Source organism: Talpa occidentalis, unplaced genomic scaffold, assembly GCF_014898055.3.
Source record: "Talpa occidentalis isolate TD23 unplaced genomic scaffold, MPIMG_talOcc4v2.1 talOcc4.7, whole genome shotgun sequence".
Lineage (NCBI taxonomy): Eukaryota > Metazoa > Chordata > Mammalia > Eulipotyphla > Talpidae > Talpa > Talpa occidentalis.
In genome coordinates this window covers 131,727,293-131,750,030 of record NW_023605083.1, presented here as the reverse complement: position 1 = coordinate 131,750,030, position 22,738 = coordinate 131,727,293, and the positions used below count along the sequence as shown (strand labels likewise).

The window sequence follows — 22,738 nt, the reverse complement described above, 5'->3', positions numbered from 1 at the left end:
AAGGTGGAGCTTCCAACATACCGTCAAGACCCAAATGGGATTTTATTGTCAAAAAGGAGGGGGGAAAGACACTACCAGTAACAAAATCCGATCCCTCCCCCACCCAACCACAGTACGAGAAGAGCTTGCCAGCCTCTCCCCAACCATCCAGGTGCCCCCAACCATCCAGGTGTGGGCCCAGGAGCCTCTCCCACTAACAGCCCCATCCCCCGTTTCCGAGGCTGGGTCTGGCCACAGGTCTCTGCAGGATTTTGGCAACAGAGTTCTGTCTGGGAGGCCAGGAAGCCCTGTCATCCTGGCCTGCTTCTGGGCTCACGTCCCTTCCCCGGTGGCACTGAGAGCATGGAGGGTTAAGCAGGTGCATCGCAGTTCCTGGGGCTCAGGAGCCCCAACCTTCTGAGGTCCTGGGCTCCTGCTTCCAGGTCACCCCCGTCTGCCCTGCCTCCATCTCCCATTTCCTGCCACACCCCGTTCAGGCTCGGGGCCAGGAGGGTGGGTTCCAGGCAGGGGTCCTCAGTTACGCCGGAAGCGTCCGTCTTTGCCATGGGTGCTTGCGCCATGGGGCAGGCGGGGCCCACGGCTCGCCCGCCGGGAAACAGCAGCTGGGTTGGAGGGCGCAGCGAGCGGTGAGGTGTCCCCAGGGCCTGCAGCAGGAAATGGCCAGGACCAGGGATTTAGGGATGTCCCCTCTCCCCCGCCTGATCACTAATATCTTGCACTCCTTAGGGGCGCAACCCCAAGCAGCTAGTCCCACGAGTGTCCCGCAAGAACCCTGTTTCCAGCGGGAGGCAGCCATAGGGGCAGGGAGCGCAACGGCCCCTCCCTGGGCCGGTCAAGGCCTCCCGGTCCCCAGTCCCTCCAGGGGTGTTACTGACCCATGTTCTGGCTTGGAGGGAGTTTGACTTTGGCCAAAGGCAGCGTGACCTTTCCCAGGTGCCGGCTGCCAGGGTTGGGGTGCCGGCGCACTGGCATCCTGTGGTCGGAGCTGCTCTCCAGGGGGCGGGATCCCGGGAGGTGTGACTTGGGGCAGGAGAGCTGCACGGTTGGAGCACAGTGAGGTGAGGCGACCGACACGGGGATCTGCCGTGGGGACCAGCCACAAGGCCAACCGTGGGGACAGGAATGGAGTGGGCTGGGGGGTGGGGGTGGGCGGGTGTAGCTACCCTGGGGTCCCCTAAGAAATCCAGCCCTCACACCCTCACCCACAACAAAGGGGTCCTGCCCCCATGTCTCACCCCTTGCCCTGTGACCTCAAAGGACCGGGACCTCCGCTTCCTCTTCTTGGCCTCCAGCGACTCCTCCCGCCTCTTGCCCAGGATTTTCTTCTGGCCCCGCAGCCAGGGCCCAGGACCATCACCATGATGCCCGACCGCCCGGGACGGCGCTTCTCCCGTGCTGCTGGACAGGTTGTCCTCGCTGGCAGCGTGCTGCAGCATGGGGCTGGACGGCCGCTTGCAGGCCAGGGGGCCCGGTGGGCCCAAATCTTCAGCTTCGCTCAGCGAGTGCAAGGACAGGCTGCTGCGCTCCATGGCGGGTGCCAGCAGGTGGCGCCCCTCGGCGCCCAGGGCCCGCGAGCGCCTCCGCGCAGCCTTCACCGAGATGCACTTGGTGCCCGTCAGGATCTCCTTCCTCTCTGCAGCGGGACAGAGGATCCCAAGCCCGGATCAAGGCCACACATCCCTCCCCTCCTGCACCACCTCGACAGCCCTCCAATGCACAAATGAGCAGAATCCAGAATGTTCGCAGCTCCATCCTAGCACCCCCACTAGCTGGCTATTTAAAAAACTGGGGGCACGTTCCTGAGCTGACTTTCATCTATAAACTGGGGGTGGTAAAATAACCCCCATAGGGTTTTGTAAAGATTCACTGAGCTAACGGCTTAGCCTAGGGCGAGGGGGGGATTTGGTCTGTGTTTGCCATTACAATTATGACTGAGTGGAGGGAGGGCTCCATCTAGTGCCGTGGGCTCCCCGTTCTCATTTCCGGCGGTGCGCCCCGCCGTCCCGCAGCAGCCGCTCGCCCGCTCTGGCCTCGGTGCCTCTCGCCATAGGAAGGGCGCACCCGTGCACGGGAGCATGCAGCAGCGCAGCAGGCAGGAAAGGGCTAGGGCTGGGTGATCCTGACAGGGTGGGCAGGGGCACACCTTTGCGGGACATGGGGACCTCTGACAGATTCTCGCTGCTTTCGGGGGAAGAGTTGATCCGGCTGCTCGGGCTGACCAGGCTGTCCTGAGTCCAGGGCTGCGGGCAAGGAGGTTGGGGAGAGAAAGGCAGTGAACACAGCGGGGACCCAGGAGCTACTCAGTGGGATGGGGGTAGGGATGGGGCTCCAGGGTGGGGGTGCTTTGGGAGAGGCTCCATGCCCACCACGGGCTGCCCCCTGTGCTTCCGCCTCCAGCGGTGGGGCCCGCGGGCGGGCGGGTGCTCAGTGACTCACCTCCTGAGTCACCAGGCTGCCCATCTGGATGGGGGGTGGGGTGGGCACAGAGGAGCTCTTCACCTGCCAGGCCCGGGGACTGGCCTTGAACATGCGGTTGGCTTCGCTGAGGCTGGCAGAGAAGGACAGGTGGCTGTGACCAGGCCGGTCCCACGGAGGTCCCACCCCCACCCCGGGGGGACAGCTGTTTGCACAAAGGGAGAGACAGCCCACAAGTCCAGGCTCCAGATCCGCGCCAGCTTCCCTTCCACCACTCTCCACCTTCCCCAGGTGGCTGCCATCCGCTTCGGCCCCCAGGGCCCGGCCCGGCCTGTGGTGGTGCCGGCAGAGGGGCTGGAAGGAAGCGGCCTCTGGCCTCACCTCTCCAAGCCGAGGGGAGGGAGCATGCTGCTCTGCAGGCGCTGGGCTTCAGAGTCCAGCATCTTCACGCTCTCAGGGTCAGACTCGGGGGTCAGCGTGGCTCCTGCTGTGGTAATTTTGGGCAAAGAGCTGTCCTGGGGTGGAGAGAGGCAGGAGGGCACAGTCAGAGGCTTGGTCCTGGAGCCGTAACAACGTGGGGCGACGGAGGCGCACACAGGGTGACCAGGGCTGCAACATGGGCTGGGAGTCCTGCAGGCAGTGAGTGTTCTGAGTCCCCAGGGCTGAGCTGGTCAGGCAGGCATCCTGAGTGGCACTGCCTGATGCCCTGGCCTCCTGGGAGGGCATCAGGGGCCATCTGTGACATCTCAGACCCTGCGTGGGAACAAGTGCCAAAGAAGAATGGCCAAAATGAAGCCCTGACTCAGGGCTGGCAAGGCCTGGGTGGGTAAGAGGGAAAGGAAGCAGCCCCCTGGGGGGCCAGCCCGTGGCCATCCCAGCTACCTGCAGGCATTGCTTGGGCATCAGCCTGCTCTCTGCACCTGTGCGTGCATACTCCCAGGACCTGGTGCCCACCTGCAGGGCCCTAGAGGCCACCCGGTCCATGATGGTGGCCCGCTCCAGGCTGCCCTCCTCCAGCTCCCGCAGGTAGGCGTCATACAGCTCCTCCAGGTGCTGGGGGACCGCCAGGTTGTAGTCTGCAGGGAGGGAGCAGGCTCAGCGCAGGCTCTCCGGGTGGGCCCGAGGCTGCTGGGCTGCTGGGCAGTGCCCGGGCAGGTCCTACCGTCAATGAGCTGCCGCTGGCCCTGGATGATCTCGTCGCAGAGGCTGCGGTGCTGCTCCAGGCGGCGCACGGCCTCGCGGCGGTGGCGGAGGGCGCCGTCGCGGAGCAGCGCGTGGGACTGCATCTCCGCGTTCTCCACCTCCAGCTCGTGCACGCGGCACAGCAGGCTGAGCACCTCGCGCTGCTCCTCCGAGCCGATGCGGCGCGGCAGGGTCTCCTCCAGGCGGCGGCCCCGCGCGCGGAGCTCCCGACAGCGCTGCTCCAGGGCCAGCTGGGGTGGGCGGGAGGGGTCAGGCGGGGAGTCTGCCCCCCTCCCTCCAACCCCTCAACTCTGCGTGGGCAAAGGTGCTCTATGAGGGGCCTTGCAACCAGAGGCTGCGGCGAAGGGACCCCTCCCTGCGCAATTTGAGGCACAGCCCACACAGCCCACCGCTGGAGCCAGTTGGGTGCATATGTGCTCAAGCCTCGCCCAGCTGAGCCCTCTGGTTCCGTACCCTGGCACCTCCTGGTTTGGGTAAGCTGCGGCGCAGAAGGCAATGATCTAAATCTTAAAAACCCTGCTTGTAATATCAGGTGCCACTGTTAGGGTCCTTAGCATGGAAAAGGCATTTATTTCATCTCTCCTGCCCCCAACCGGGGCTGCACCATGATTATTCCCCTTTTGCAGACGGGAACGCGAGGTACGAGACGCTAAGGGGCTTAGAAAAGTCAGCCAGGGCTTGTGGCCGCGTCTCACTCCCCTCCAGCCCCACTCCCAGCCCCTCCGGCCTTGGCCTCTCAAACCCACTTTCCTGCCCCCACCCTCCCCGCACCTTCTGCTTGCGCAGCTTCTTCTGCTCACCCACCAGGGTGGCGATGCTCTCCCGGGCTGAGGCCACCTCTGGCGGCTCCAGGATGTCTGGCTGGTCATCGCCGGTGTCCGAGTCTTTCTCGCTGTCCTCCTTGGTGTAGGACTCCTTTCTCTGCTCCTCCCGCCATTTGAGGGCCCTCCGCGACTTCTCGTGCTCCCAGCTGTCACAGCCCCACCCCAGGAAGACACAGCGTTCAGGCCGCGGGGACACAGCGTGCCATCAGTTCGTGGCCTCTCCATCCCAGGCCCAGGGCTGGGACCTGGGGGTGCTTACCCGGCGATGGTGAGCAGGTGGCGGGAGGTGTCGATCTGGACCTCCATGGCATGGTTCTCCAGCTCCAGCAGGCGTCTCCGCACATCCATCTGCTCTTGGAACGCACTGATGAGCTGCTCTCGCAGCTGCCCCATCTCAGCCTGCTCGCCCTGCCCGTTGTGCAGTTGGACCTCGGCTGCCCAGAGGATAGGGGTGCAGGCGGTCAGTGGAAGAGGAAGGCTGAGGCCAGGAAAATCGCAAACCACTTCCTGTTCAATCACCTCCTCCAGAAAGTCCTCCTAGATTCCTACCTCCTCCCACACCTCACTTCCACGCTGAGATTTCAGGCTGAGGCCCAGAGGGGACTCCAGCGCCTCTGTATGAACTGGGCTGCTGCTGGCCCTCACAGCATCTTTGTGTGAGAGATTTTAAAAATGCCCTTTAGATACTTTCCTGCCATCTGTATGAAAACCATCAAATACACAAGTCTAGAAGACAATGGCGTTCTTGCTGATGCTGGGCATGGTCTCACAGCCCTACCCTCGCCACAGCCAAACGCTCACTCCTGTGATCCCAACTCGTCTCCACGCCGACTCTCTGAAGCAGAGATTACAATTCCGTTTTCTAGTCGGAGAACAGAAGGCTCAGAGCCTCAGAGTCTGCCAGAAACAGCCTGAGTTTGGATATGAACCCAGAGCAGTTTGGGATGGCCTGGGAGGGTTCCAGAGCCGGACCCCAGCACACACCTTGGATCTGGCGGATATCGCCCCGCTCCAGCCGGCCTCTGGCCTGGCCCCGCCCGCCCTGCTCATCGATCTTGCACTTGAGCCTTTGGATCTCGCCTCGCAGGTCGGCGATGATGCTGGTGTACTGGGCGATGTGGTAGGAGACATTGAGCAGGTTCTGCTTCACCTGTGGAGGGCGTGGCATGGGGGCACGTCAGGTAGTCACCCCCTGTGCTGAGGCCTTTCTCGGGGGTTCTTCCTTTTTGTCTTCCCCATCTTTCTAGGTGACAGCAATGGCCTCCTTGCCTCCAACCCCACAACCTTGCACACCTGTAACCAAGCTTAGATGGTTAAATGACGCTCAGACACTACAGCACAAAAGGAAAACAACTATCGAACTTTCCCTTTGAGGTTTGCTTTTAGAGACACACCAGAGCCCAAATCTTACTTAAAAATTCAGAGGAGGGGGAGCTACCCAGAGGCAAGGGACCCACCAACAGAAATTCAAAGCTCCAGTTACCTGGAGAAGAGGCTCTTTGATTTCTTCACACCAGCCACATGTCTGAATTTGAGCCACATCCACATTTCTTTGCCTATAGCTCGCTCCTTGGCCAATAAACTTGAACTCCTTTGTTCTCAATCTTGGTCCCCAAAACCTATATAACCTTATTCCCTTTCTTAATCAGGGAGCAGATGAGTTTTTCCCCTGCCTCCTTGTCAAATGATTTGCAATAAAAGCCTTTCTTTTCTCACAATCTGTTACAGTAATTGGTTTTATGCGCACGAGGCAGCGAGTCCACGGCCTGGCAATATACCCACACGCCTCTGCCAGATCCGTCCCTGACAGTGCTGCTTCCCTGGGCATCCACCTCAGGGGGTCCCTCCTGCTTAGAGGAGTGTCCTAATTCTTTCACCTGGTGCAGAAGGCCCACCCCTATCTCTCTGGATTTTTTTTTTTTTAAACTCTCTGCTCCATTATGCATATCTGTGCTCTAGCCAAGGAACTACCCTGTTCTCCCACCCCCACCACAGACACCCTGTCCTCCCGGCCTTTGCACCACCACCTTTACGCTCTCCCTTCTGAAGGGTCCTCCCCACCCCCACTCAGCCCCCAAAGAGCTACATGGGATCCTGTCAGCCCCCCTTTCCTGTCCCCTGACCTATCCCAGCACCCACAGTTGCATCATTTACCCACTATTAATAATATTCTGTTCCAAAGACATGTCTCTTCTCCGCCATTAAGTTCCTTGAAGGTTGGAATAAAACTGGAGCACCCAGGAGAGCATCTGATCACTAATGCTCTCGTCCCTTTCTCCAGTCCTGCCCCCAAACACGCGGGTGGCAATGGACTTCCTAACAGATACGGGGGCTCTAACACCTCTCTCAGAGGCTGAGAACAGGGCTGGGAACCCAGGCAGACCCAGGTCCAGTCTCGGCACCATCACTGACCCCCTGGGAAGTCACTTAGCTTCCTTCAGCTTCATTTTCCTAAACTGTGAAGTGGGAACACTAATAACTTCTGTCTCCTCTGAGGAGCAAATGAGAGGACGGGCCAAAGGCTCGAGGAAATGCCCAGGAACGGCCACTAGCTCTGGCCACTAGGATTTGGGACTTTGAACATATAAATGCTGAATGAGCATCTCAAGTGAAAAGGAGCAGGTGGAAAGGAATGGGGTGGGGGGCACAGACCTTGAGCAAGAAGAAGGGGAGCCTCGGGAGCCGGGGGCTTCCTGGCTGGCCAGCAGGTGTGGGAGGTACAGGGGTGGGCAGGGAAGTGACATTTGACTGGGGAGTGAGGCAGAGAGATGGGGAGGGAGGCAGGGCCTGGGACCCGTCTGAGGGCTTGTGTCTTGGTCCAGGAAGGAGTGTTCTGCGGGGAGAGACCAAGGGCCCTCACCCTGGTCTTGATGTTCTTGGCCCGGCCGGCGTAGGTCAGGGTGTTCCGGGACTCCTCAAAGGCGCTGCTCGCCGGGCTGATGTGGGCGATCATCACTGTGCGGCTGTTCCCCCCCAGGGAGTCCTGGGCAGGGAGGAGGGTGGGCCGGGGTCAGTGGTCCTGCCCCCTTGGCCCCTGCTCCTGCCAGGCCCTTCACCATACCCTCCCTGCCATGCCCTCCATGGTGTGGGTTCGCCTACTCTCTCCCGCTCTTCTCCCATCCCCCACCCCCCTCTCTCTCTTTCTCACACGCGCACACACTGACCGGTGCTGCTGATGACATCACTTGGATGCTCCTGAGTCTATTTCCCCTCCCCCCTCCAATCCCCCTTCCCATTTCCAGCCCGCAGCCTCTGCAGCGTGGGTTTGATTCCCGGCTGGCCAGGGAGATACCCACATGGCGCAGCAGACCTCTCCTGTCTCGCCCGCTGCTCCCCTCAGCAGTGTATTTTGTCAGTCTGCCTGTTCTGTTCCCCGCTCTGTCTCTGGTGAATCCTCTCACCCTCCCGTGCCTCTGACTGTACCCCAGTTCTTGTATAAATAAATTAATCTTAAAAAAAAAGTTCATATCGGCTTTGGGACCGTCCTTTTCCCCCTACTGCCCACTCTTCAGTTAGGGTCAGCAGATGACAAAGGACACCAGTCAAGTCTGAATTTCAGACAAATAGTAAAAGATTTTTTTTTTTTTTTTAGTATAAGTATATCCCAAATTTTGCTTGGGTCATACTTATCCCAAAACAAATGCTGTATATCTAGAATTCAGATTTAGCGGGGCGTCCAGTATTTTTGGCTACATCTGGCAGCGCTGCCCTCGGCGTCCGTGCCAGGCCGGCCGTAGCGGGTACCTTCAGGAGCCGCGTGAGCTTGCTGTCCCGGTAATTAATGTACTTGTTGCTGCTCTTGTCGCTCAGCGCGTTGATGCAGTTGCCCAGGGCCAGCAGGGAGCGGTTGATGTGGGCCCCCTCCTTCATGCGCTGCCCGCGGTTCTGCGTCTGGGGGGCAGGCAGTGGGCATGAGGGTGGCCTCATGGGGCAGGGGACTGGCTTCACTGCCAACCCCCTGGCTGAGCCCCTCTCCCTCGGGGCTCTGAGATGTGACCATGACTGAGAGGGCCTCATCCTCTCGGCCATCAGGAAGGCCTCTGAACAGAGCCTCCCAGCATGGCAGAGAGAGCCTGGGCACCAGAGTGGGCACCAGGCCTGGCTTAGCACAGGCGGAGGATGAAGTGCAGGGAGGGTGTGGCCACAACCACAGGCACCAGGGTTTAGAGGGCGCCCTGGTTGTTAGGGAGGAGGAAAGAGTGTGTGTGTGTGTGTGTGTGTGTGTGTGTGTGTGTGTGTGTGTGTGTGTGTCCTTTCCTGGCCTGCGGGATGGTGCCAGGCTGAGGAGGCTCTGCCCACAGCTGCCCAGCCCAGCACCTCTGCCCAGCCCTCCCAAGCTGGCTCCTCCCTTGCTGCCCTCCAGGAAGCCCTCAGGCCTTACTGGAAAAAGTGTTTCTCAAACCCCACCTACCCACCCAACCCCCCATGTTGATTCTCCCACCTCCTTCCTGTCCTTTGCATTTGCATCAGAGCTTACAGGGCGTCACTCAGCCTCATCCTCCAGGTGACCCTTAACCCCCCAAGCTTGCCTGCAGGAGGGTGGGGAACCCCCACGGGGTGGTGCTGTGGCCCAGAGCCAGAGGGCTGCTTAGTGATGGTAGGGGAGGCAGCTGAGAGAGATGGGTGACAGGTCTCTCCTCCCGGGGCGTGGCTGCCAGCGCCCTCTCCTGCCCTTCATCTCCTGCCCATGGCCCTTCTCTGGGGCCAGTCTCCTTCCCTGGAGGAGCCCCACCCCCACACTCCTTCCCACAAATAGCCCCTAAGTGCTTCTCTGGGAAACCCCACTTCACCCTGCCCTCCTCCTCTGGGACATTCCTCTGTCCCCTGGGATGGTGTCCCCCACACTCCCTGGGGAGCTGGAGGCTGGCTCCTCCCCTCCTCCAAACCTTTCTCCCCAGTTACCTGGGAGGCATTGCTCCCCCACCCCAACACCCCTACTCCTAACCCCAAGGGGGAGCTGGCTTCACCTGGGAGATGGCCCTCCCACCCCAGCCCGTGCACAGGCCTCACCTGGGAGGCCCGCTCCGAGCCGGCCAGGTCAATCATGAACAGGCGGCCCTGCCGCACCTCCTGCAGGATGTTCTTGACCCGGCTGCGCTGGCGCACGGCCACCTGCAGCACGGCGTGCGAGCGGGAGGACGTCTGGTTGGCCGCTGTGGGCTCCTGCGTCCTCTGCCGGTTCCCCTTCATCAGCAGCTGCATGATCTGGGTGGGCAGGTGGGGGGCTCTCTTAGGGACCTTGGGATGTCCCACACCCACCTGTGAGAGGCTGGGAAGGGGTGGGCGGGGTGGGCAGGTGGCCCGGAGTGCTGAGGCGTCTGGGTGCCTGGCTGGTCCCCCAGGGGGTGGAGGCAGGTGTGAGAATGCCCCCGCTGGCCGTCATGCAGCTGCCTCTCTGCCTGCTCCAGTGCCAGCAGAGTGGGCAGCTGCGCCCTTGGGGGGAGGGTCCCTTTCCACCCCCGCTGGCTGCGCAAGACTCACCTCTTTGGCATTGATGGTGGAGACCTCGGTGATTCCGGCCACCTGGATCACCCCTTTGGAGTCCTCCCTCAGCTCCAGGTACCCCAGTGTGGGGTTCAGCAGGTCTCGGATCATCTCATTGTAGATCTGACGGGCGGGTGGGCATGGGCATTGCATAAGGGCAGGATGTCCGGCCCAGGGCTGGGAGGTCCCGGGTCCCTTCTTATCCATGTGGTTGCTGCAGCCTCACAGGGAGGCATCTGCTGCCACAGTCGAGGGCCTGAGGCACCAGGACCAAGCTGGACTCCCTTTGCAGGTGGCTGGGCCCTGAGCAGAGGATGGACCTGACCCATGACCAGGCTGGCTTGCTGCTAGGCAACCCCCACGCTGCTTCTCTCCCCCTCTCCCTCCCAACAAGGTGCGTCTTGCTGGCTGGAGCCGCTGCTGGTGGCAATGCCTCGCTGCCCTCTGAGAGCTGTCACCCAGGAGATTATCAGGAGGGAGCAGAGGGAGAGCCAGGAGCCAGATGGAGTCCAGCCCACTGGCCATCCGCCTCCTCTGGCCTCCGTGCTCCTGCCCCTGCTGTGCCACGGCTGCCTGGCGGCAGTGCTCCCACAGGTGGGCGCGCGGCAGTGGCAGGTAGCGAGGGGGCAGGTTCATGCCCGTCCATGTGTGTGCAGTTCCCACCAGCACCCATACACCTGGAGGGAGCAGCAGGGCTGACGATGCTTTCAGGGCCGGGAGGATGGCAAGGTGAGGCTGGAGCCGTCTGGGAAGGCGGCTGAGGCTGGGGACTACTCTGGAGTGGGGCGCAATGGCAGGGCTTGGATTTGGAAGAAAATGGGTCCTGAGTTTGAACGCCGGCTCCCTCACTGTGTGCCACAGATGGACCTGTCGAAGCCCTCTGGGCCTCAGATGCTTATAGAACAGGTTGACAGTTATTTGTGTGAGGGATGAGCACCCCAGTGTCTGTTCCCAGGGCGGTGGCCCGGCCCATCCCATGGGCCTCTCTTCCAGGCCTGGGGCTCACCTCCAGGTAGGACATGGACACCTCATATTCCATGTCGTTGCTGGTCTCCTCAATGGTGCGGAAGAGGTCGTTGAGGGTTCGAACGTAGATGCCCGGCTCGTGGTCTGTGCCCAGCATGGTGTAGGTTTTCCCACAGCCTGGGCAGAGCGGGTGGCAGTGAGCAGGGTGGGGGCCATGGCCTTGGAGGGCAGGGGCTCCCGCAAGCCGGGGTCTGTCCTCCAGGCGAGGCCTGCCCCCCTGGCTGGGGTGGGGGGAGGGAAGAGGGGAGGATGACGTCCCTGGCTGGGGAGGGGCCTCTGGCGAGAGCAGGGGGTGGGGGGGGGGCTGGGTCAGCTGCATCCTTGATTCCTGCCAGCTGGGATCAGACCAGCTCCGTGATGGAGAAGGAGGGGGCCAGGGCCAGAGTCCTCTCCCCGTCTAGGCCCCTCACCTGTGGGGCCGTAGGCGAAGACGGTGGCATTGTAGCCGGAGACGACGCCTTCGATGAGGCTCTTGGTGGTGGCCTGATACACCATCTCCTGCGGGCCAGAGGGAGCTAGTCGGGGCCTGCCCGCAGCAGGCGGGGCCCACGGGCACGGCCCAGCCCTCGTGGGAGCTGTCTCTGTCCCTGGAGCCCTCAGCCCCAGAGCAGCGGTGGTGGGGAGGGGTGTGCAGTCTCTGCTTTCAGCCCATGGCGGACACCAGCCCGGGAGAGCGCTCAGGACACCCGAGACGCTGCCCTCCAGAGCTGGCTCTTGGCCCCTGGATCCAAGGGTGTATTTCATCTGCTATTAGGAGCACCCGCAGATGGGCCGACAGGGGTCCCCGGGAGGGTGTCAGCTTCCCTGTGACTCCCCCTGGCACCAGATGGGTTTCAGGGCCTTCCTGCAGCTCCCCAGGGGCCAATGGCAGGTGTGCTGGTGGGTTCGGGGTCGGGTGGTGTCTGCATGGCCACCAGGTGCGTCTAGGCGGCGAGTAAGCCCCGTGGCGCCTGCACCCGTGTGCACGTGATGTGGTGGGGTGAGAGCTGGGGAGCCTGTTGGGGGGAGTCCAAAGAGGCTGTCGCAGGGTCCCCCAGGGCTCCCTCCCTCCCTCCCTCCCTCGTGTCCCGGGCCAGGCCCTCCCTCACCTGGGTGGCAGTGAAGTCAAAGGCCACGTCGAACAGGTAGGACTTCTCCCGGGAGCGGTGCGCCCGCAGGATGTCGTCTGGGTCCTCCATGGGGTCCATGAGAACCACCATCTGCAAGGTCCGGGAGGGAGGCTGGGGTCGCCTGGGGCACCTGACATCAAGCTGACCTCAGTCCACCTCACTCTGCTGTGTGAGGGGCCAGAAGCCAGGGTGCCCAGCCAGGCCCCCCGGGAGGTCCTGGTTGGGCAGCCCTGGCCAGCCCTGTCCCCAGCACCTCTGTCCCATCTGGGCACCCCCTGAGGCCCAAAGGGGAGCCTCTGGGAAAAATGATGCCTCGAAGGAGAGCCCCGTGGTGCTGGGCACACCTCTGCCCAGCAGGGGGGCAGTGCGCAGCCCCCACTTGTTCAGCACTGATTTCGTGCCACAGGCTGCTCGCCCTCGAGGTCCTGGGGCTGGCTCAGGCCCCCGTGCGAGGCCAGGTGGCCGACCCACCACCGTTCCCGCCTCTCGGAGGAGGAAAACGAGGCCCAAAGATGTGACTCGCCTGAGCTCAACACTAGCAAGAGGGGCCGGGGGCTCCCACCCCAGGGGCAGCTGGGCCCAAGGGTGCTGACCTGGCCCCCTCGCGCAGGGCGGGGTGATGGGCAGGAGTGCAGGTCAGGGGCAGGGTCTCAATACCCATCCTCCCTCCCAAGTGGGGTCCCCGTTCCCAGGAGGTGCCCGGGGGCAGGGCCACACTGCGGAGCCTAGCTCAGGCGCAGCAGGTAAGGTGGAGCCCTCGCCGGAGGGGCGGTGGGCACTAGGGGGCTGCAGGGGTGGTCTCGGCCGGTGGGGGAGCTCGCCGGCCCCCTCCCCTCCCAGCTGCTCCTCCGGGTCCATAGCGACAGTCGTCCCCTAAGGCAGCCCTTGGCCGTGAATTCATGATCCTCATGCTCAGGGGGCACCTCGCAGCGAGGGGGCGCAGCTAGGACACGCGGGGCCAGACGGGCGCTGGCTGTGGCTCTCGGCTGGCGCTCTGCCCACCCTCCAGAACCCACTCCCTCCTGACCCCCCAGCCCGGGGAGCTGGCAGGAGAGGCCCTGACCCTCGGCAGTTGCCCCACCCCAGCCAGGGCCCAGCACCCGCTGTACACACGGGCCCGACCTAATTTTTCCTGGGAGATGTGCCCAAGGAGGGAAAGAGAGCCCGAGGGGGCCAGGCTAGGTGAGCGGGTGCCACCGGGGACGCCGAGGCAGACCCTCCCCGGGTCAGCAGGGAGCCAAGGTCAGGGGTAGTCCCCAAAAGGGCTGGACAACAGATGAGGATGAGGGGCAGCTGCTCCGAGGGACAGAGGGGCTGAGGGAGAGGACACGGGCCTGGGGTTTAGGAGGTGAGGTCCCGGGGGGTCAGCCTGGGGACTCCTGCAGACCTCCTCAGCCTTACTCAGACGTCCATTCAACCAGTGGGGTCCCTGCTAAGGCAGTTAGGGGGAGCACTGCCGACACGCTGGGCTGGGGCTTCCAGGTGAGCCCCCTCACAGCTGGTCAATGGCTGGGTGGCCACGGTGGTCTGAGAGCAGGGCCTGGGGGGTCCAACCCCTCAGGGCTTCAGCCCCAATACCCGCTAAGCCTCTTTCAGGCTCCAGCCTCTGCCGCAGGTCCGGAAGGCCGGATCAAGTTTCAGATCCAACTGAGAGTAACCAGACAGAAGGTCCCTGGCTCTGAACAAGAAAAGAAGGAAATCTGACCAGCTGGACCAGCTCCCGGGACAGGGCAGGGCCTGAGCCCCAGGGGCACCCTCTGGCGGCCTGAGGGGCAGGAGAAGGTGAGCAGCATGCGCTGAGGCCCCTCACCCACTGATGACCTTCCAGTGACCTCTGGGCACTGCCAAGTTCATGACACCCTGGGTATTTCATTCCTTTGCTCTCCAGGCTCCTGAATCAGCTCATTGTGAGCAGGGCAGCCGTGATCCCCTCTTAAAGAGGGCTTTGTCTGGGTCTCCATCTGTCTGGGCCCTGGCCCACACCCCACCCTCCCAAGCAGTCCCCCTCAATCCCCGTCCACTCTGCATACAATGGAGCCCTTGTGCCCCTCAGCCAGGTGAACTGGAGCTGAGCCACGGAGCAGAGGGGTGCCCTGGACCGAGGCCTGGTCAGTCGACACAGTGCGAGCACCCCTTGTGTGCCCCACATTCAGCAGGAACAGAGAGAAAGAGAGCTGCGCTTGCTGCCCGTGACATTCAGAGTGGAGAATAGATATTTTAGTAACAGGAGCCAGGCTCCAGCAGGCCACCGAGGAGTGGCACCTGATCCAGCCGTACCACCCCAGGAAGGCTTCCTGGAAGCAGTGGCACAGCCTTGAGTCTTAAAGGAGGAGCGGAGATGGGAAGAGATGGAGCATTCGTGGCAGTGGCCACGGGCATCGGTTCTCAGCTGACCACACCAGGGTGCCCGGGACAGAGGCAGAGCTGGGATGCTCAGAATTTCCCCTCTGTCACTGGTACAGAGACCAGACGCCAGGCCCCTCTGGACCACATGATGTCCCCCCCCCCACCCTGCCCCGGGGCCTCCTGCACATCCTCCAAGTCTCCTAAATGTCCCCTGACTGCCCCCAGCCACACCCAGGGAGCGTTTGCTGGATAAAGCCGCCTTTATGGGGAGCTCAGTGCCAGGCTGGCACTCAAGCGTTTTCTCATTTTCTCTGACACCTGGGAGCAGGCACTGTTACCACAGGATGTGGTGAGGATCAGATCGGTTACGTGAGGTGCCCAGCGCCCCACTGCCGAGCATAGATGAGTCAACTGTGAGGTTTCAGAAGCCAGGCCGTTCACCCCCGGCCACCACCTCTGCCCTGAGAGAGCCGGCAGGCCCACACGGCCTGGAAGGGTTGGGCTGGATTCTCCCAAGGTTCGTACGTGGAAGGCTTGGCCTCCAGGCCCTCAGAACGTGACCGCAGATGTAATTAGTTAAGATGGCGTGCTGCAGGGTGGCCCCTAATCTGGTATGGCTGGGGTCCATAACGAGTGCGGGCATGTGGACACAGACATGCCTGGCGGGAGGACAACGTGAGGACGCACGAGGCTGTGGCAGGTTCTCCTGAGCCCCTGAAAGAACCAGCCCTGGGGAGAATGCTCTGCGGCCCCGCCCAGTCCAGGTGCTCCATGATGGCTGCCTTGGTGCTGCTCCGGCAAGGAGGTGGACACAGCCCTGAGCTGGGGCCCTGGCCAGCCCCCCTGGCAGCCTGAAGGCAGGATTAGCGAGTTAGGCCGGCACCCCTCCCTTTCAGTGAGGATGCTGCTCACACAGGACACCGAGAGGCCCCCCCTGCGTGGACAAGAGGTGGGAGATAGGCCCCAGACCAGGGGAGGTGGGCAGGGAGGTGGGCAGGTGTCTCCACAGTCCAGCTCTTCCCACTCGGCGGGGCCCCAGCTCGACCTCTCCCCACCCCACTGCCTCCATCCTGACTGTCCTGATTCAATGTCAGCTGAGCTCGGACTTAGGGGCTGGAAACCCAATTTCTAGCGGGGGCTTGGACTAGAGGGGTGGTGTCTAGTCTGGGAACTGTCCCCTGCAAGACCCGGCTCCTCCCCAGCATCTCCTAGGTGAGAAACACCGGGAGCAAAGCCTGCTGGGAGCTCGTCCTCCTGCACACCACACAGCTGTGGGGCTCTCTGGTCAGCTGCACCTTTCACCGGCTCCCTGAGGCCTCCAGCAGCTAAACCAACATTGGCGTTTCTCAATCTCTGCACTGTTGACACTCTGGGTTGGGCCATTGTTAGTGGGACAGGTCTGTGCACTGCAGGGTGTTGAGCAGCACCCTGGCCTCTCCCTGCAAAATGTCAAATGTCCCCCGAGGGGCAAAATTGCCCCCCATTGAGGACCTCTGCCCTAGACTGTTCCTCCTCAAACCTCCAAGAATAGCAGCGAAAATCTAAGGGTGGGGGGTGCCAACAGTGGGGTCTGGATGAACACTGCTGTGTGACCTTGAGGCAACTACGTCACCTCTCTGAGTCCCAAGTTGAAAGTCAGGGAGGGAGGACCAGCAAAGTCACAGCCAAGAGTGAGGCATTATTCCAACTCCCCCAGTCTACTGGGGAAACCTCAACAAAGAATCTGAATTGGGGAAGACCCCGCCTAGGAGACTTCCTTTCCAGACCATGGAGCCAGACCTACCCCCAGCCCCTTTATTCATGGGGTATAAATAACAGCAATACAAAGCCTGGTTCCAGACCCCATAAGACTGCTCTTGGGTTTTTGTTTGTTTTTTTTCTTTAAGGAGAACACAGTCCCTGTGAGGACATCCAGGCAGGTGTCCCTGCGCCCTGTCAGCTCTCAGGTACATAGTTAAGGTCAGGTCGAGCCTGCTGAGCTCATAAAGCCACCAAAGCCTGGCTGGCTACTTAGGACTGAGCCACACCTGGTGGATGTCCTGCTCAGGCCCCACCTGCCAATAGGACCCTGAGGCCCCAGAGGCCCAGGATTCGGGTAGTGTGGTCTGAAAGAGAGCGGAGGGCTGCATCTCTTATGGGTCTGCAGACAACTTCATCAGAGTCCTGTTCCCACCCCCCCAGCGGAGCTTGTAAAATGCAGATTCCTAGTAGATTCCTGACTGTCCAGATTCACAGCATCCGACTCTAGGGGAAGTGGGCCCACAAATCTGTTCTTTAAATGAGCAGTCAGGGTATGGACCCCTCCAGACGCCAAGTGTAAGAAGCCTTGAGTCTTTGCAACATTATTCACAATCACCAAATGGTAGGAAGCAACCCCAAGCCCCACCAGCTGATGAGAGGATAATACCACGTGGGTTATCTCTACCAGGTGACATTATCCAGCCACAAAAAGGAGCAGGGCCTGACACCAGGGACAACGTGGATGAGCCTCGAAGACATTATACTCTTTGCCCCTGAGCAACGAGGGGGTTGGGGCACTGACCCTGTACGCGGGGAAAGTTCTGCAGATAGTTTACGACTCCTCCAAAACTTAACCAGTGACCTGCTGTCGTCTTATCCTACTATAAACCCCGGAGGAGCACCGGTGTTGGACGTTACATGTATTAGATACTGTATTCTCACAACAAAGGGAGCCAGAGGAACGCAGCGTTGTCAGGAACATCTCCAGTGGCGCCTCGGTGCGGAGCAGGTGGAGAAGCGGAAGGAGGAGGGAGCACCCAGATGGTGGGTGTATGGGGAGCCCCTCCCCAGGCAGGCGAGTGGGCCACGGCAGCTGCCCCACAGCACTCCTGTCTCTGACGCTGAGCATCTGTCACCTTATCCTTTATTTATCTTTCACAACAGCCTGGCATTTGTGCGGCCAGCCTCCCCCCAGGATCCCGGAATCCTCCGCAGCCCTCGGGCCGGTGGAGCTGGCTGGAGGAGGCCAGGCTGGGAGGAAGCCGGGGTCTGTTCTTGGGCCCACAGCCTTCCAGTCTGCTCTGTCGGAAGTGTGGGGCCTGGGGACGCCACCCTTCTCCAACCTGCCCCCCACTTCTCCATGTCCACCTCATTCTTCCCCTTTTGTCCCTCGCTGTGCCCACCTCACTCTCGCAGTGGGGCTTTGCTGGCTCTCAGACAGACCCCCAGGAGGGCACAAGTGGGTGACGCTGGGCATTGGGCAGATAAAGGCTAATTACGGGATTGTGTATAGTGTCAGGTGACTTAAATCCGGTGGATAAACAGTCTGGAGGGCAGCGAGGAGGCTCAGCAGGCTTTGGGGGTGGGGGCATGGGAGGGAGAAGGTGACTGCTGGTTCTGGTTTCGTCCCCCTCCCCCACCCCGTGCCTACCCCCTGTGGTCGTGGATGGCATCCCTGGGGGCCCTGGGGCTGGGGTCTAGAGCTGCCCCAGAGAGCTCCTGCCACAAGCACGTGTGGAGGGGCCTGCTGAGGACCACCAGAGTAAGTGCTCTGAGCAGGAGGCGGGCTGGATTTCTCTTGCCTCTGGGGGCCCCAAACCATCCTATATTTCAGCTCTGAAGATAAGCCAATGTCTGTAAAGGCCCTACTCTGTGCCAGGCTGGGGTTAGCAGTGTGCACGCCGCCTCTAGCAACAGCCACATGGTCATGTCTGAACTGACCGGTCTCGGGGGCCCCGCCCTGAACCTGCCCTGCACAAGCCCCACCCCCAGCTCCAGCCTCCCAGCTCCAGTTCAGCGGCCTCGTCTCTCCACAGTCATGTCACCTGTGGAAAAGCCACCCCAGCAAAGCCTCAAGTAGCTATGACCTCTGTATCCCCCAGAGAAGAAAGTCAGCCTTGAGGAAGCTGCCCCAGAAGCCCTCAGGGTGGGCCCTGCGGACCTCCAAGGGGCCGGGCCCTCAACAGTGACCTTGGGCCGTGCTGCTCAGCAGTTCCAACCTTCAGGCTAGAAACAGGAACAGCAGAGGTGGGCCATGAGGGCCACAGCCTAGGGAGCAGGCAAAGCAGGGAAAGAGAAATTCTGCATCCCAGGGGCTTCTTTAGATGCGGCGGGGGGCGGGGAGGGGGAGCTGGGCCCAGCAGCACCTCTGCCGGGAGACACTCCATGGCCATGTGGTCCTGGGGACACTCCTAAACTCACCTCACTGGGCTCCAGGCCTCAGAAGGAGCAGCAAAGCGACCACTGACCAGCTGGCCCATCAGGGAGGCTGCCTCACTGACCACCAGCCCCCCAGGGGGCCAGCATGCAAGCCTTAGGGGCCAGGGCCATGGCCAAGCCGAGCTGCCCACGGAGAGGGACAGGCGCAGGGACTGGTCAGGCAGGAGGAAGGGATGATGGTTGTCAATTTTGCTTCTTGGCCTCCTGCGTCCCTGCTTCCTATGTGGCAGGGCCTCATCTGTCAGAGGGACAGAGCAACTCGGGGGCAGCTGGCTTTTAGGAGGGCCCCAAGCTGGCCTTTGCTGTGGCTCCCCCAAACTGCAGGCAGGGCAAGCGCATCTTTGAACCCAGAGGGGACAGCAGGAGCTCGGGGCCAGAAGCCGAGGGCTCTCCCTGCAGGGAGCCCATGTTGTGCAGGTCCCCTTCCTGCCGCTCCAGGCTGACAACGCAGCACCTTGTGGGGACCGGCTGGGACCTTCTCGGGGGCGGAGATGTGAGCTGCGCCAGGCAGGAACCCCCGCTCCGCTTGCAGGAACAGAAAGGAGTCAGTGTTTGCCGTGTGGGCACCCGCACAGCGGGCTGCCAGCCTTGTCATCAGCATCAGTTAATACCCACCAGCCCCCACTCCGGCTGGGAGCCAGAGCGGCAGAGGGCGGGCCAGCAAGCACCGTCATTGTCCTAACCCCGAGGCCTGATATCCTTGGGGACAAGGTGGACAAACAGACAGTGGCCTTGTCTGGAAGATTCTCCTCGAGCTCTTTGGCTCTGCAGGGCTGGACGCTCTCATTAGCCAATCCAGCAGCCCTGGGGGATTTCGGTGGCTAATGACTGACAGGACACTGGGAATTCACAGCTCTTAGCCCCCTACTGCGTGCCAGGCTCTGGAAGCACTCCGGGCCCAGTCTGATGAGACCCCCACCCCAGGCCCAGGGCTGGCAGGAGGCGGCCTACCCAACACTATGTTAGTGGCCCCCTGCTCTGGAGGGCCTGATCAGTTGCGATGGGGCCTTCCCAATCACCCCCACTTTCCCCCAGGTCTTTGAGAACAGCTACCCTTTCCCAAGAGGGAATAAGGAAGAGGAATCAGGAGGCTGGAACCAACCAGCTCCCGCTCTGTTGTGCCTACAACGCCATGGGGTTGAAGGAAGCGCTAGATGGGCACCTGCCCCCAGGGGAGCCCAGAAGTGGGCAGGCTGTGCCACCACCTGTAGCTGGTTCACAAGTCTAGCTTGCCAGGCCCAGGCCAGGCCCAGAAGATGCTCCCTGGGCCTCTCTCTGGATGGCACAGTACCCCCTTGGCTCCTCGAACCCCCAGCACATCCCATCACTTCGGTGAACCCTGGCCCTTAGCAACAGCCTCCTGAGTAGAGGCAAGTGGTGGCTGTCAGATGCCCATGGGCCATACCTCTGTGATGCCCCCTGTCTGGGCACCCAGCCTGCTCTGTCCACCACCATGCCCATGCCCCACTGCCCATGCAAACATCTGATCATGGTGAGATCTGGACACACACACACGCCCCTTACCCCTTCTCTTTTTCCCTTGAGCCACACTGGCCTTTTCTGTTACCCACTGCCATGAACCCCTCTCACCACAGGGCCTTTGCACATGCCAGTCCTCTGCTTGAAATGTCTCCCTTCATGCTCCCCTTCTCCCTCCTGTGAACACTTCTCAGGGACCCCCCCAACCCAGATCTGGGACTAGGTCAAGCCTCCTCTTACTCTCATAGCTTTACAGTGTCTTTGCAGCCCCCTGGTTAGGTCTCGTCTCCCCACAGTCACAGAGGGAGGACAGGGCCTTTTCTGTTCACTGTATATCCCAGCTCCTGACTGTCCTAGCTCCAGTGCGTCCTGCCCAATTGTCACCTTCCGTGTAAAGGGAGGTAGGGCCTGCCCTGCTACCTCCTCATGGTGACAAAGGACAAGAGTTAGCAGGCATCGAAGGACTTTGCAAAGCCCGAGCACTCTGGAGGAGAGCTTTTTCTCTCCTTCCTATAAATACATGCTCTACGGAGAGCAGACATGGTATGCAGGAAAGTCACCTCAGGGGCACGTGGAAGGTGTGGAAGCTTTCAGCTTTTGTGGGTCAATCTAGGAAGGCTGCCTGGAAGAAGAACCCTGGCTATGGACACAGCCAACAGTTCAGTGGGTAGTGGAAAGGTGGCTGCAAGCTCCAGAAGCCCTCCCCGCCCCAGCAGATGAGCAGATGCCCACGCCCAGCCCTGTTCTGCCCGGCGGCTCCTGCATGCAGCCCCATGTACCTGCTCGTCTACTTTATGGGCGATGAGAGTGGCTCCTTCCTCCAGCTCTGCCACACTGATGGGCCGGACCCGGAGTGCCACCTGGGAGGGAAGATCAGACACTTGGGGTTAGGTGGAGAGAGCTGCGGGGGGCCACAGAGAGGAGGAAGAGCAGACCCCAGGACTCCTCCATGGTTCTTCCCTGCCCAGCCACCCCAGGCCTCTGTGGTCTTAAGGAAACGCAGTGGGACAAGCCACTGCCATGGTGCAGGCAGCACGTCCACTTAATGTGGGCCCAGCCTGAGTCTGTGAATTCCCAAGGAGGAGCCGGCGCCACAGGGACAGCCCCAGGGGAGCGCTGTCTGCACCTCCTGCTGCATCCCTCACACACCCAAATTAAGGGCCCACGGCTCTCCTGGGCTTTGAACTTGGAGCCCTGGGCACGGGAGCAGTGTCTGGGAGTCGTGAGCGACACGCTGCACTAGAAGTGCCACACGGAGGGTGAGGGAGGTGTGTGTGCGGCTGGGGTTCCGGGAACTTCCCTACGCCATCCTAACAGCCTGTGCCTACATTCACCCCGGGACTGGCCATCACCACTCACGCTCTGCCTCTACCCTGCAGCCAGTGAGAGATGGGGGTCTTCATTCTTGCACGGGTCTCTGAACAGTGGTCCTGGGAGTGCATCTGAGGGGATGCATTTTTTCTACTGATTGAGGGGGTGCTTGCTGGATTTGTGGGTATAACTAGCAGTTCTGCACCCAATAAGGACATCTCAGAGCGATCTCCGCTGTCAGGCAGGTCACCTGCCCGCCTCACCAGCCACAGGTGGAGGGAAGGACCCTCCATGTTGCCCGGGGGACACATGTGATGCCAAGACCTTTTCAGAGACACCTAAACTGCCCCAGAGCATGTTTCAGGAGCTCCTTGGGCCAAAGCTTGTCTTTGGAGTGTCTTGCTCGCCTTACAGAGGTGGGGTATCTCTGGGGGCCACATTATCCTCAGTTACATCATCACCCACCTGCTGGAGACCGTGCCTGGATCTCAGAAGTGAGGGAGAGGGGAGGGAGCGGGGAGGGCCTTGGGTTTCCTGGGTCTCCCCCTGCACATTTCAAATCAGGAATCTGTCTTCAGCCCTCTGTGCTCCCTGTACCCCGCCCGCCCCCCCAACTCTCTTCCTCTGCCTGAGGCCTGGCTCCCCGGCCACCTCTGTCACTGTTCACTCTCCTCAGAAATATTTAGAGTCGGGGCTGGGCAGTGTGTGCGCTGCAAGCCAGTACAGCCAGATGCCACTCTGACTCCTGGGGACCACCCTCTGCCCAGCTGTGACCCCCCCATCCCTTTAAACACCTGACACCGCAGGGCTGGGGAGCTCTGGGTCGCCAGGAAGCTCCCACCTTCCTCCTCCAGGCAGGGAGGAGAGGACGCTCTGCCCGGCAGGAGACCAGCTGCGGGACCCAGCTCGGGGCCTGGGAGGCATGGGGGGACGCTGCTAAGATGGGGGACAGTGGGAGGGGGTCAGTGGAAGTTGGGGTAACTTCTCAGGCCCCAGAAAGATGGCCATGCTGCTGCTGGTCGGGGCACCCCGGACCCGGGAAAGTTGGTCAAGCCTCCTGAGAGTCCTCTTGGGGGCCGGGGGCGAGGGTGGGCGGAACTGCTCTCCGGGACGCCCCGCTCGAGGTTCCAGGGCGACGCATGGGGCCGGGGCGGCGGGAAGGGTCTCACCATGAGCTGCTGGTCCTTGGAGTCCCCGCTGTCCTTCATGCTCGCGGCGGGTGTTGGGGTCTGGCGGCGACGGCGGGCACGCCCGGGCCGCACCCCCTGCGCCGCGGGCCCCCCGCAGCCTCGCCCGCGCTGCCTGACAACCCGAAACCAACGACGCGCCGCGGCCCAGGGCGCCGACCGGGAGGCGGGGCCG

At 61.7% G+C, this 22,738-nt stretch overlaps 1 protein-coding gene across 1 annotated transcript; it reads right to left on the bottom strand.

Moving 5' to 3' along the window:
- Nucleotides 1–22,635, bottom strand: KIF19 (kinesin family member 19). Its single transcript, XM_037493586.1, has 20 exons — nt 22,546–22,635; nt 20,845–20,925; nt 12,041–12,151; nt 11,363–11,450; nt 10,933–11,069; nt 9,924–10,049; nt 9,453–9,647; nt 8,187–8,333; nt 7,303–7,425; nt 5,427–5,592; nt 4,702–4,876; nt 4,390–4,588; nt 3,578–3,848; nt 3,370–3,491; nt 2,797–2,930; nt 2,437–2,548; nt 2,144–2,240; nt 1,236–1,633; nt 876–1,035; nt 1–644 (listed from the first exon to the last, which is right to left on the bottom strand). The coding sequence occupies exons 1-20, from the start codon at nt 22,582–22,584 to the stop codon at nt 514–516; spliced, it is 3,012 nt and encodes a 1,003-aa protein (XP_037349483.1). The 5' UTR covers nt 22,585–22,635; the 3' UTR covers nt 1–513.
- Between the last annotated feature and the right edge of the window lie 103 nt (nt 22,636–22,738).